Consider the following 14301-nt stretch of genomic DNA (forward strand, 5'->3'; position numbering starts at 1 on the left):
GATTCACTACACACCTAATATTACAAGGGGGCTGATGGTCATCTCAAAAGATGTTGGGCTAACCTTGTGCAGGTGCTTCAAGAAAACAGTTGGCACATGAATGGCTGGGTGGTGCTTTAGAGTGCAGGGCTAGTCTGAGTTACCAGAATACCAGCCCATTTTAAGAGTAAGGCGTAAGGCTCAGCCTGTACCAAAGCTTGGGTCTGTCTGTGGCTTGAAGGCTCACACAGAGCCTGTCACCTTCAGATCTTGACTACCAAATTTGGTCTCCCTGGAAAGGGAGTGTGTCTCCACAAGAACATAGTGCCATTGTGTGTACTTGGGGTAGTTTCCACATTGGAGTTGGCTGGGGTGTGGCATGAGGCTCTAGAGGAGCAGCAATTGGATCTACTCACAGACTTGGCACCTGCGGGCCGCTTGTTCGGTTGGCATTGTGAAGTGCCATGCCCAGGCAGCTGGTCTGCATCTTTGGTTTCCTCTAGCTGGTGTTTAGGGGAGGGCCTGCTGTAGGTGGTCTAGTCGGTCCTTTGCTGAAGTCCATGCTGACCACTCTTCGGGACTCCAGTCATGCTTAGGTTCCATTGCCAAGGAGAACACTAGTTTGACTCTAGGTTCTTGTAAAGAAACAGACCACCTGCCTGAGGGTCCTCAAATCGGCATTGGAAGGCTTAACTTCTTCCCTTTGAGGACTGGAAGAAAGGGGAGATGAAGATGTCTCAGGAAAGGACTGCCACAGCACCCCTTCACAGGATGGCACAGTACAAACACCAAGGCTGCCATCTTGACAGCTGGCAACCTCCCCACCTTAGACAAGTCCAGATTTTGCAGCTGGCCTCCATTCCTTCATAACTCCACCCCAAACCCTCTTGTCCTCAACTTTGTCCTCTTCCCGTGCCTGGTATCTACCTTACCTGTTACACAGTAGGTGCAGGGTAGGGTCGCTGACTCCACAGATGCCCACGATGGCCAGGCTGAAGCTAGGAGCCTTAAAGGGGTGGCAGGGACCCAAGTACCATAAGATGGTACTACTGCCTCCCAGGACTTCACCCCATTAACAGGGATGACGCCATCTCGAGTGGTGTCCAAAGCACTGTACTAGACACCCCAAGAGCTGTCTGTGACAATCAGAAAGTGATGCCAACCATTTACCTAGCCTCTGAGGCCTGTGTGGACTGAACCCTCCAGGTGGACAAATCTTTGGGTCCCGTGGCTTTGTGTGTCACACCAAGCTGCTGTTTGCCCTTTGTGCATGAACAAGCATTCCCACTGTCACCCACAACTGTGCCCTGTGACAGCGTGTATTGGTAATCATGGCACTGCTTGTTCCTGGCGAATGACATGACCCGGAACCTGAGCCCCAGGAGCAGCCGCAGCTTGACGCCATTGCCCTCCAGGACCTTGCGTCCTGGGGCGGGGCCAGCTGCACCTACCTTTGGTCACATACAGGTAGAAGAAGTCACAGTAGAAGATGGTCTGCACCACACCAGACACCACTGCGATCTGGTCATAGAAATTCTCCGTCTGGTACCGCCTGATCCAGTTGGCCAGATAGAGCGCCCGGTACAGACCCAGGAAGAACAGGTAGTGCGTGGTGATGGTCTCCGCCTCGCCGGTCTTGCTGATCATGAAGAGCTGTGGCAGGATGGCCACCGACTCCAGATAGATGGAGAAGGTCCAGAGAATCTGCATCAGAGCAGCCAGGGGAGGCTGAGCCACGCTGGGAAGGGCTGCAGGTGTCTCCCTGCCTGGAACGCTGGGGAAGCAGTGGAGGACCATCCAAGGCCGGGGCTTCTGCACCCAGGGGGAAACCAGCACAAATGGAAGATCGCTGCCTCTCCCTAATGCTTGCCCAAAAAAGCCCCTCGGCTGGGACAGTGCCTGCTAGTCCTCTGCCAGGCAGAAGGCCTCAGCAGCCCGAGGTGGAATGTGACTACGGGAGCCAATTTCTTCTAAACTTAGAACTGCTCAGTCTGAGTAATGGCCATGGCGGTCACGGCTGTGGCAGACGGCAAGCCCAGCGTCGCCTGGGGCTGTGCCAGCTGGTGAGGATTAACGCCCGGTACGCCCCCTCACCTCCATGGGAGTGAAACTGTAGTTCTCCAGGAAGGAGAGGCCAATGACGGGAACCAGAAGGAACTCCAGGCGGAATGTGTCGTTCTCACTGTCAAACGTCCTCCGAAACTTCCCGTAGATCATGTACACTGTGACGTAGGCACAGAGGAGGAACACCACCTACAAGGGGGAGATGTGCTGAGCCGCATGCCAGGCTTTGCGTGCCACCGGTCCTGAGAGCAGGTGCTCTATCAGCATGCCAACAAGGTAGTGTGGGTATGGTGGCCTGGAACCTAGCGGTAACAGCCCTGAGTCGGGCAGGGAGTACAGCAGGTCTGCCCTGAGGCTCACACCCAGAACTGGCCAGCTCCCTGCTACTGTGCACAGGAGCCAGCTGTGATGTTTCACACGCTTGGGCCCATGTCCCCCACATCCGAGACCACGATGGAATTCCCCATTCCTGGCTTCAGTCTGGCCCAGCCCCAGATAAATTAATTTGGTGAATGGCCTGTGGATCTCTCTCTTTGCTCTCTGCCTTTCTTTCTGTCTTTTTTAAAAGATTTATTTATTTTTATTGGAAAGACAGATATACAGAGAGGAGGAGAGACAGAGAGAAAGATCCTCCGTCCGATGATTCAATCCGCAAGTGAACACAATGGCCGGTACTGTGCCGATCCGAAGCTGGGAGCCAGGAGCTCTTCCGGGTTTCCCAAGCAGGTGCAGGGTCCCAAGGCCCCCGGGCCATCCTCAACTGCTTTCCCAGGCCACAAGCAGGGAGCTGGATGCGAAGCGGGGCCGCCGGGATTAGAATTGGTGACCTTATGGGATCCCGGCGTGTTCAAGGCAAGGACTTTAGCCGCTAGGTCAATGCGCTGGGCCTGCTCTCTTGCCTTTCAAAGGAAGATATTTTCATTTAAAAGAAAAAAAAAGTTTATTGTAAAGGCAGATTGGATTTACAGAGAGGAGAGACAAAGCTCCTTCATCCACGGCAGCAACAGCTAGAGCCGAACCAGGAGCCTGGAGTTTCTACTGAGTCTCCCACGTGGAGACACAGGCCCAAGGACTTGGGCCATTCTCCACTGCTTTGCCAGGCCACAAACAGGGAGCTGAATTAGAAACAGAGCAGCTGGGAACTGAACCAGTGCCCATATGAGATGCCAGCACTGCAGGCAGAGGGTTATCCTGATGTGTCACGGTACTAGTCCCTCAAATGAAGGTTTTAAAAATGTTCTTGAAAACAAGTGGGTATCCCACTGTCCTTTCCCCTCTCCTTGCTGCCTCGTGGCATCCTGGAAGACATCACATTCAGGACCAGCAACAGAACTTGCCAGGCCCATTGCAAGGTGAAGACGCACTGCAATTAGGAATCCGCGGCTAGACATCCGCACAGTCTTGGGACATCCGTATTCCACGTGGCAGTGTCTGGCTTCAAGTCCCAGCTCCACTGCTGACTCCAGCTTCCTACCAAGGCACTTCCGGGGAGGTCGTGGCTCTGGCTCAACAGGCTGTGTTCCTTCCGCCCACGTGGGAAACCTGGTTGAGTGCCCAGCTCCCAGCAGCAGCCCCAGCCCAGTCTAGCATCGGGCATGGACCTGTAAGGAACTGGTGCTGCCAATCTCTGCAACCACTGGGGCGGGGTCCTGCTGAACAAGCAACACGCCCACAAGTTCAGCAGAAAGTGTAAGGGACCCAGGGCATGGACAGTGCGGTCCAGCCTGTCTGGGAGAGGAGAGAGAATAAATCCCCACGTGGTCCAGGACCTGGAGCGGCAAAAAAGAGCTGAGAAAGCACAGCCCCTCAGAGCCATACACACGGCACACCCACACTGAAACCCCACCCCACAACACCCGCTCCTCCCAGCACACAGCCCCACCCCCCTCCTGCTCCGGCCCACAAGACCTCAAGGGCCTTCCCATTCTCTAACACTTAACCCTATTTTTAAAACCTCTTTTTATTGGAAAGAAATCTGAATTAAAATAGGATGTTAATGATTTGCCACGTTTTATCCCCAACCAGGTCTCCTTGTTTGTTTATGATGTGCTCCCTCCTCCGTCACACACACACACACACACACACACACACACAAAGATGAGGTTCCCGACAAGAGGCGCCTTGTGCAAGGGAGCCCAAAAAGCGCATGAAAAATGGGCACTATCTTTTTTCTACTTCTCCATGCAGATCCAAAGCCTCCTTGTCTATCTTCTTTAGGTACCTGGCACAGTAGGGAATTAAACAGATTTGCTGGAGGTGGGGGTTCAGCGGGTGTAGCCACCACCAGCAGCATCCCATAGGAGTCCTGGCTGCTCCACTTCTGACCCAGCTCCCTGCTAATGCGCCTGGGAGAGCAGCAGAGGATGGCCCAAGTCTTTGGGCCCTGTACCCACATAGGACACCTGAAAGAAGCTCTGGGCTCCAAAACAGCCCGGCTCTGGCCACTGTGGTCATTTTGGGAAGTGGACCACAACCAATGGATGGAAGATTCTCTCTCTCTTTCTTTGTTAACTCTGGATTTTAAAACAGTATATCTTAATGTTTTTTCCTGGGTGTCAGCATACTCTGAACCTTTTGCTAACCTCCAAGCCACAGTAAGGGCAAACTAGCACAGAACGTGTAGGCATGCTGCCTGCATTTATTCCCCTCTCTAGCTTTTTTTTTTTTTTAAGATTTTATTGTTATTGGAAAGCTGGATATACAGAGAGGAGGAGAGACAGAGAGGAAGATCTTCCATCCGATGTTTCACTCCCCAAGTGAGCCGCAACGGGCCAGTACGCGCCAATCCGATGCCGGGAACCTGGAACCTCTTCCGGGTCTCCCACGCGGGTGCAGGGTCCCAAAGCTTTGGGCCGTCCTCAACTGCTTTCCCAGGCCACAAGCAGGGAGCTGGATGGGAAGTGGAGCTGCCGGGATTAGAACCGGCGCCCATATGGGATCCCGGGGCTTTCAAGGAGAGGACTTTAGCCGCTCGGCCATGCCACCGGGCCCAACCCCTCTCTAGCTTCACTGGGCACATGAGGCAACTCAAGGACACAGAACAGAGACCACGCCCACACCCAGCAGAATGGGAACTGGGACCATTTTGGCCTGGTCCTCTCGGGTCTCCCCACTACACACACACACACACACACACACCCCTGCATCCCAGCCGCCTCACCTCCTCACCTTCATTACTGTGTTGTAGATGGAGATGAAGTTGGTAAAAAGGTCCAAGTACCTGGTGGTGAAGACCAGAGCAAAGAGGATCTGGCTCTTCCCAGAGATGCCTGCGGCAGAGGGGACAGGGGACAGTAAGGACACAGACTGTGCAGTCAACCCCGAGAAGCACAGAGCACGGCTGGCTGGTTGGCTGCCCTGGGCTGGGCCACCCAAGCAAGGCCCAAAGCTGTGGGAGCCTGTACCCACATGGGAGGGAGACCCAGAAGAAGCTCCAGGCCCTTGGCTTCGATCGGCTCAGCTCCGATGGCTGCAGCCACTTGGGGAGTGAACCGGCAGACAGAATATTTTTCATTATGTCTCTCCTTCTCTGTAAGTCTGCTTTTCCAATAAAAATTAATCTTAAAAAAAAAATGTAAGGACAAAGCTGCCCAGGCTCCCTGCATGCCTCCTTCCAGAGGTTTCCCCACAACACTCATCCCAGTGGTGCCGCCACAGTTTGTGTGAATAGAATCAAAGATCACTTTGGTTTGGGTGCAAGACACTGGGAGGTGGCACACACATAAGGGATCCTCAGAAAGTTTCAGGAAAATGCACAGGACAGAAAACTACGGGTGGACCTAAGCCAAGCAGCACCCAAACTGACTCCACTTTGGTCCCACTTGGTACAAATTGTCTTTTAAAGATGTATTTTTTTTATAAAGACAGAGAGAGGGAGAGACAAAGTGAGAAAGACTGAGATATTCCACCTGCTGGCTCACTCCCCCAAATGCTTGGAATGGGTGGGGCTATGCCAGGAGCCAGCAGATTCTTTGGGTCTCCCATGTTTTCCATGAACTTTTTGAGGGTCCCTCCCACGTGCACACATGACACACGGGTGCATCGAGGTGGCAGCCGGGAGAACGCACCCAAACCCTTGCCCCACGTCCTTGTGTCCCCGTGTCCCCGCATCCCCTGACCTCCACGCTGCATCTAAATCCCAGGACTATTGGGCTGGGAGCTTCCGCCTGCGCTGCGCACTCCACACCCAGTTCACCTGCTTTCCCACTGCCACAGATCTACGTGGTGTTTCATCAGCAGGCTCTTTGGCCTCCACGGGTCTTATCACAGAGATAGTTCCGGGGTGAGGCATCCCATTTTTCTCTTCCCCTGTCAGACCCACACCTGTCCTGATCCAGCCTCTAGCACCTCATCTAACGGCTCCCATCTGGGACACCCTCATCATGGACCCTGCCCGCCCCTCCTCCAACCTCAGTCTACCCGGCAACCCCAGGGCTATTTCAAAAATAAAATTCTGCTCAGAGCTCCCATGTGGCTTCTAACTGCCCTGAAAATACAGGCTCCAGGTCTGTCACGGCTTCTGAGGTCTGGCTGGGGCTTCTCCCACCTGCCTTGCCCCCAGCTGTGGTGCAGAGTGGCACTGTGTCTGCACGGCCAGTGGCAGTGTGGTTCCCCACGCAGGCTCCAGTTCCATGGTACACTACACTGGGACACAAGCAATCCCCTCTTAGGCACAGGGAGACTTTCTCTTAGATTTCATTTCATTTCAAAGACAGAGTGACAGCGACAGAATGTCTCTGGCTTTCTCCCCTAAATAGATACAAGGTGGGCCAGGCCAAGACCAGGATCCTGGAGCTCCATCCGGGTCTCCCATGTGAACAGTAGGGATCCAAGCACACAGGGCTTCTTCTGCTGCGTTAGCAGGGAGCTGCATTGGAGGTGAACAGCCTACCCAGATCACCAGCTCCCAGGGGCAGGCTCCACAGTGGGCCTGGGGCAGTGCCTGGCCCCCACAGCCGACTGGACGGTAACAGCGCCACCTCCTGGTAGAATGGGAGCACAGGTGTAGGTAGGCTCTGAGTTCCCCTGGCTGGGCCGGCTGCCCACTCGTGGCATCTTTGGCCCACTCCCCACCAGGAAACATGCAAGACCCAATACTCACAAAAGGGCTATGCCATGCACTACAACCCTCACTCCTGCACCTCTGCAGGCCCCAGAAGAAACATCCTGGGCCCCTTTCTTATCCCAAACCTCCTCTGCCCCCCACCCCAATCCCAACACCCTCGGCCTTCACATCTGGACCCCTCGCCTCCTGCACTCACCCACCTCCCAGACTGTCTCTTTGGGGATGAGCCCTGTGTCCTCCATGTGTCCCCCTTCCAGCACTGGTCCAGACTGCTTCCTGTGTAGGTCACTCTGTCTCCTGCAGGGCCTGAGCTCATCTCTGCACCCAGTGCACCCTCAGGACACCAGGGACAAAGGCAGCCTGGTTCTGTCTGGCCACCACGTATGGGGCCTGGGACCTGCCCCAGGGGACGCCAGACGCAGACACACAGGGGATACCATGTGGCCTCCTGGGCTCTACTCACGGGCAGTGCCACACCCAGGCTGCCACATCACAGCCTCCATGCTATTGGCAGGGAAGTGGGGGACAGGGCCCAGCCTGGGACGCCCAGGGGGGCAAGGAGAAGAAAAGACAGCAGGAGGTGGAGGCCCTCTTTCTCCCCCAGGGTGATTGGTGACAGGGGGCTCTCTTCCTCCTGCTCTCCTAACTGCTAGGGTTAAGGCCAAGGTGGGGTTAGGAGAGAGGGGCAATGGCTGCTGTAGTCCACTCTCCCTGCAGTCCCTGGGTCCCCTCCCTGGATGCTACGCGACTTCGGGATTTGGGTGGCTGGACCGTGGCGGAAACTTCCAAGCCTTCTCCCCATGACCCCTGCCCCTGTCCCAAGCCCCCTGCCGCCCCGCCGCGACCCTCACCAGCGCAGGACTTGGACCTCCAGATCTTCCCCAGGAGCAAAATCATGGCCAGAAGGTGGCTCAGGTCGCCCAGGATCCGGAACACGTTCATGGTCCAGCTGCCGGCACCGCGGCCGCGCCCTGCAAACTTCCAGGAAACTTTCAGGCGCGCACTGGCACACGGGCCTCCGGTGCCACGTTCCTGGCCTGTCGCTGCCCGGGCACCCCCGCCTGCCAGCGCCTTCCGGCTCTGTGCTCCCGGTCCCGCGCCGCGCTGTGCCTCCGCCGCCAGCGAACCCTGTGCCCCTCGGTGACGTGGCCAGGCCGGCCTCGGGCGCTGGGTGGGGAGCCAGGAAGCTGCGCTGCCGGGATCCCGCCTTCCGTCCATTCCAGCGCCGGGCTCTGGGAGGCGGGGCAGCGAGAGAGGCTGGGGGCTTCCGGTCTGCTCGCAACCACGCTGCCCCCGAGCTGGGCCCAGCCGAGACAGGCCCGTGAGGTGCCGGCTGCCTCTGTTTCCCTCTGTGCCCAGGCTTCGTGGCGAGGGGCCAGGGCCGGGGGGCGAGGGGCGGGGAGGGGGCACTAGCACCACCCCCTGACCCGTTACTACTAAGATCCTCCCCAAGAAGTGGACCTTAGCCAAATCCCATGCTAACTGGGGGCCACCACTGTCCTCACCTGACCCAAGGGAGGTGAACCATTGCTGTGATGGCCCAGGGCCAACCTCTGGACTACTGGCCTTCCCTTTCCTTGGCCTCCAGCTCTGCCTGTGAAAAGGGACTGCTGAGAGTAACAGCGATGGGTCTGTGTGGAGACTCAGGGACCTCATCATCACCTCCCTCCTCTGGCTCACAAACCTGCATTAACGCCAAAAGGCCCACAGAAAGAGGGGAGGGGCAAGGGCCTTGCTCAGGCCTCCCAGGACTGAGTGGCCTGAACAGGTCAGCCATCTTCTGTGGACACCCATGGGGGTGAGTGCCAGGGGGCTGCCATGGCGGCACAGCAGGTTAAAACCAATACTGTCATGCCAGCATTCCATACGGACACCAGTTGGAGTCCCAGCTGCTCCATTTCCCATCCAGCTCCCTGCTAATATGTGTGGGAAGGCAACAGAAGATGACCCAGGTCCCCGGGCCCCTGCATCCACATGTGAGACCTTGTCTCTGGGCTTAAAGAAGCTCTTGACTCCTGACTTCTGCTTGGTCCAGCCCAGACCCAACCTTTACAGCCATTTGGGGAGTGAACCAACCGATGGAGGATCTCTCTCTCTGTAACTCTGACCTGCCCAGGCCCCCTACCCTCCCTCCTGGGCTCCTGTCACTCCAGCACACAGGCTCCTCCGTTAGCCTGCCAAACTCCTCCCTGTGAGCGCCAGTATGTCACCGCTATCAGGAATGTGCCCCTCCTCCTAGGGGATGCATGGGCATGAGATGGTTGAAGAGCTGCCAGTCAGAACCCACGAGAGACGCTAACTAACCTCTCTGCACATGGGGCAACTGAGGCATGAAAGGGTTCATTTGCTTGAGGTCACACAGACACTGGTAGTCCTGGAACCCGGGCTCTAGCATGCGACCAAACTCTGGCCACAGCAAACTCTGGGCTTCACCAAGCAGGTGCAAGTGGTGCCCAGTGGTTGGGGCTCACTCAGCTGGATGCTCACCTTGCAGGTGGGAGGTGCCAAGGGTCACGGAGGTGAGACCATCCCATCCCTGCGCTGTGGCAGGTGCCCCACCCAGCCCTCCCCCAGCTCTGCCCAGATGCCTCGCTTGCAGCCAGAGAAGGCGGTGGCTATTTAAATCCTCAGGTGTGGCTGCGGTTCCCCACCCAGCCAGCTGGTATCTCCCTCCTGACGCCCACCTCCTCTCCAAACCCAGGAAAAGCACGGGAATTTGCCATTTGGGGAAACATCTGTCCCCCTGGGGGGCGGCCTTGACTGTCACCGGGAAGGCTGGCATCCTCGCCTTCCCTTTGTTTTGCCCAGGGAAGACCCCGAGAGGACTGGCCAAGGCGGGGGGGGGGGGGTGCTCGGCAAAGTGCTCAGAAACCAAGCTGGGTGGTCCTAGCACCTGGGCCTGCCAACATGACCTGGAGCCTTTCTTCTTTGGGCCTTGGCTGTCAGCATCTGTGAAGTGGGGACATGATGACAGCAGTCTTGTTGGCGTGCCAAACAGCAAACCCCCTTTCGCAGGTGGGAAAAGAGAGGTTCCACCTTCTCTCCCCACTTCTCTGAGCTCACAGAGACGGCCCACTCCTCAATCCTGTGCTCCAGGGTCAGCCCCATCACCTCCACGCACACCTCTTGGCTCTCACCCCCAACAGCACCCAGAATCCCCCCCAACCATCATACAAGGTGTCTCCAGCTCTGTCCCAGGTGCACAATTCCAGGCGTCCCTCATTATCAGGGTCACCCAAGTGTAGACCCAACACCGACCACACAGGGCAGCTACCAGGTCAGAATTGGCTGCCGCTCTGCAGCACTGTGTAAGGAACAGGCCAAGCAAGCCGTGCCAGGTCCCCGGGCCGGACTTCAGGAGAGCAGTTGAGTAGGCAGGGAGCTCTCACGACCAAAGGGTGGTTCAGAAGATGCAGGTCTCCTGGGCCACAGGAAGTGGTGTGTGTGTGCACACGACTTGATCTGGGCAATGGTGACGCGGGCTCCCTACACGTGTCATGTCATAGTGCTTGGCGCTGCACTCTCAAGACGAGTAATTTTGAGCATTTTCCATGCAAGAAAAAGCAACCCCTCTTGCCTCCGGGGCCGCCAAGACCCCTCCTCCGCGCCCCGCGGCTGGCCACAGGTGTCTTCCGGAGACCCCACGCTTGCCACTCTCGGTCCTTGCGCCAAGAGTCGTGCGCCGCGGCGCGCTCGGGCCCAGACGGGGTTCCCACGGCAACCGCAAGCGGTTCTCGGCGGCGTCTCCCAAGTGACGGAAGAAGCGCGGGGGAAGACGAGAAGCCGAGAGTCCTGGGGAGCGGAACCCCACAGCGAAGCTGGCGAGAGATCGGGCGATCGACGACGGGCGGGCGGGCAAGCGAGCGGGCAGGGCGCCCGCGTCCTTGCGCTGGCATTTTGAGGACATCTGGCGAGTGCCGCTGCCCGCTGCTGCTTGCATGCACGTCTGGGGATTCATTTCATCAGCTGTCCATGTGGGGAGGCAGAGGGCTTGGCTGCTCCCCAGTATCACAGGGCAAAGGCAGGGCAGAGCCAGGCCCTTGTGCCCTGACGACCAGGTGGAAGGCACGTAGGGCTGAAGACTGGCCAGGCCTGAAGTTCTGGTCCCAGCTGTGCCCACGTCTGCCTGCCTGCCTGGCTGCCATACAGTCTTGAAGCCCCAGTCTCCTCTCTGGGTCTCACCGCCACCAATATCACCAGCAGCTGTTATTAGGTGTCTGAAACTGTAGCTTGCTGCGTGTTCTGCCAGGGCACCCCAGTTGTCCCCCTTGCATCATGTCCTCAGTAGCATCCCAGCCCTCGGTGGCCTCCTGCAGGATGCTCACCCTGGGGTTTCAGATCTGCAGGCCCAGAGCTTGCAGTCTGCAGGTGATAGTCGGTGTCACCTCCCTTCCCAAGCATCATCTGGTGATCGGACTTAGAGAAGTCCTCAAGGACCCCATCTCCCATCCACCTGCCTATTCACTTGCTCCTCTTCCTCCTCCCTGTGGAAGTCCCCCACTAAGTGAGACTGCTGCAAAGGACATGGCTCCCCTGGACAGAGCCCATTGGCTGTCACCACCACTGAGGATGTCAAACACTGGATATATGTTTGCAGCAGCTGTGCATCTGTGTGTACACGTCTGGAAAGCACACATCGGTGTGTGTGTACGGGCTTGGGTGATGTCATGTGTGCAGGTGTGTGTGCTGTGCATTTGTGGCAGATGTGCCTACCCATGCACCTGCTTGTGGGTGTCTAGGTAGGCACGTAGGGGGCTGTACTGCAGCGCGCACAGGTGCAGGTGTGTAACGTGAGGGTGGCAGTGAGTGGTGCATGTGTGTGGGTGTGCTGAGGGTCTCAGGGATGGGTGCTTGCTGTCCCCCCTCTCCTCTCCCTGGGTGACCTTCCCCTAGCTGACCGGGTCAGCACCCACCTGCTCCACGGACCTGTGGCTGCCTGGGAGAGCACACAGGGCAGGGCTCCTGTGCCACCCTCCTTGCGTGGCCTCCTCCCCTCCCCTCAGCAGGAGCATCAGCGGGAAAGGTTGGCGGAGGGGGGCTATTTTGGGAGCGTCTCCTTAGCAACAGCTGCCGCGGCCGTCTGTGGCAGTTTTTCTATAGGTGCTAAAATATTCCACCCTGGTGACAGTGCTGAGGGGTGGGCGGGGGGGAGGGTAGGGATGGAGGGCAACAGAGACCCCTGTAGGCTGGGTCCTGACCAACTGGACCCTGCCCAAGGTCCCTTCCCTGACCCTTCTTCCCCATCTCTGGCCTCACCCCCTCAGGGCAGGGGGAGGGGAGCACCGAGGGAGGCCAGCTGTGTCATGGTCTGATTTCTGCTCCAAGCAGCTGGTTCCCCTGCAGGGCGGGCTGGGCTGCATCTCAGAGGCAGTGTCTGCACCGCAAACCACTGGATTTGTATCTCGTGGTTCCATACCACCTCCCCTCCCCCAGCTGTTCCACCTTCCTGGCCCCTGGTCGCCTCCCTCCACTGCCCAGCCCTGTGCCCATGCTCCCAGTGAGAGGTCAGAACAGGCTCTCAGAGTACACTGGTTATCAAGTGCCCGCCGGCCAGCTGGCCATGACTCCCTAGGAACCTGTTCAAATCCTGACACAGACCCTTGTGTCCTTCCTGAGCAGGGACCCTGGCCAACAGCATCCTCCATGTGCCAGCTCAGCATCTTCACCAGCGATGGAGGAGGCCTTGGCCTGCACTCCCCCACTGGGCCTCCGCGTCCCTGAAGGGCACCCAGACCATGCCACCCACAACAAGGCTACCTGTGCCTCAGTTTCCCCACTGGTAGCAGTGCCTTTGAGGGTCTCCTGGAGATCTGGGCTAACAGCAGGGTTCCCGTGGCACCTGGCTCACCCCTGTCCGTGCAGGGTGATGACAAGAGTGCACCTGCCCTGTGCTGATGCACTCCGCTTCGGCCCATCTTACACATCCGGCATCCATTCTTACCACCTCCTGCCTTGCATGGGGCTGGAAGCTACTCACACACAGGATGGACAGCGACAAATCTGTCCTTTCATCTTCACTCATCCTCAGACCAACTGCCCCAAGCACGATCCTTTCCACATCACCCAGAAGGAAGCAGAGGCCCAGCCAGAAGAGGTGAGCTGCCCCGATCATGTGGGGCTCAGAGGCCTGGAGTCTCCTCCTGCCCAGAGCTGCCCTGCCACCTATCCCCACCTGCCCCCAAGCTCAGCAAGATGACCTTCCTGGCTCCCCTTGTGCCCAGTTACCTGGCCTTGTGAGAGCGATGCCCTGCCCTCTTCTCCCTCCCCATCCTCCAGACCCTGGCAGCCACCAGATGGGGCCTCTGAGCAGGTGTCAAGGTACAGGCAGGTGTGCTGGAGCCAGGCACGCAGCAGTTGCTGATCCAGTGCCCCAAGCCCACCGCACACAGAGCTTGCCTGTGACTGAGCCTCAGCCCTGGGCCTGGGAGGCAGCCAGGACGACCAGCCCAGGACAAGACGGGCTCTGTGGATGTGTGCAGAAGGAACGCACACACACTAATGCACTGCCCGGTCCTCTGGCACCACCAGGGTCCTTGTTTCACAGACAGGTTCCCTAAAAGCGATGCCCAGGTCAGGTGGCTCCTAATGCCTTAGGATCCAGGTTGGTGCATCTAGTGAGCTCACCAAGCGGGAACCATGCCAGTGCCCAGCCCTGGGGGCCTGGTACACAGGATGTGCCCAGTGCTGGCTGAATGCCTGAGTGCAGGGTGGTGCTGAGCAAATGTTGCTGAGGGCATCAGGAGGGTTTTGGAGAAAGGGGCACTGGGGCTGGGCTTGGAACAGAGCAGGGAAGGAGATGGGATCATTTGGGGGGCATCTGGAATGTTCTGGAATTTGTGGGCACCATGGTGTATAGCAAGTATGTGGCCCAACTGTACACTGCTCTGGGGGGCTGGGGCCGGGTCTTCTGGGGTGGGACGAGACCACAGGAGAATTCACAGTCATAGGATGAGGCGGGGGTGGCCCCCAGAATGGGGCCAAATGGGGTTTTGGCATCTGGGAACTCTCCAGCCAGCTCTGGGCTGCCTCAGTCTCTCCCTCTCTGAGCTGGAGCTCTTGGCAGGCCCCTGGGTTGTCTAACTCCCAAGGTGTTTGCCTACTCTGTCCCCAAGAAGGCAACAGAGCCTTTTCCCTAGCTGGGCAGCTGGCCGGTCCCCAGGGTGGCTGACTGGCCAGGGGCTGGGGGCTGAGGG

General features: G+C 57.9%; 1 protein-coding gene across 1 annotated transcript; it reads right to left on the reverse strand.

Annotated features, from left to right (window-relative positions):
• Positions 1 to 367: 367 nt before the first annotated feature.
• On the reverse strand, positions 368 to 8301 carry KDELR3 (KDEL endoplasmic reticulum protein retention receptor 3). The gene is made up of 5 exons (XM_004589503.3): positions 7960 to 8301; positions 5212 to 5312; positions 2074 to 2232; positions 1431 to 1683; positions 368 to 689 (listed from the first exon to the last, which is right to left on the reverse strand). The coding sequence occupies exons 1-5, from the start codon at positions 8048 to 8050 to the stop codon at positions 649 to 651; spliced, it is 645 nt and encodes a 214-aa protein (XP_004589560.1). The 5' UTR covers positions 8051 to 8301; the 3' UTR covers positions 368 to 648.
• Between the last annotated feature and the right edge of the window lie 6000 nt (positions 8302 to 14301).

Source organism: Ochotona princeps, chromosome 15 (genome assembly GCF_030435755.1).
Source record: "Ochotona princeps isolate mOchPri1 chromosome 15, mOchPri1.hap1, whole genome shotgun sequence".
NCBI lineage: Eukaryota > Metazoa > Chordata > Mammalia > Lagomorpha > Ochotonidae > Ochotona > Ochotona princeps.

Excerpts from the sequence above, each read along its gene's own strand:
- KDELR3 (XM_004589503.3), bottom strand. The coding sequence starts at position 8,050 with ATGAACGTGTTCCGGATCCTGGGCGACCTGAGCCACCTTCTGGCCATG. Across the intron at positions 2,233-5,211 it reads TCTACAACACAGTAATGAAG|GTGGTGTTCCTCCTCTGTGC; the intron begins GTGAGGAGGTGA and ends TCCCCCTTGTAG. Across the intron at positions 690-1,430 it reads CTACCTGTATGTGACCAAAG|TCCTCAAAGGGAAGAAGTTA; the intron begins GTAGGTGCAGCT and ends CCTTTCTTCCAG.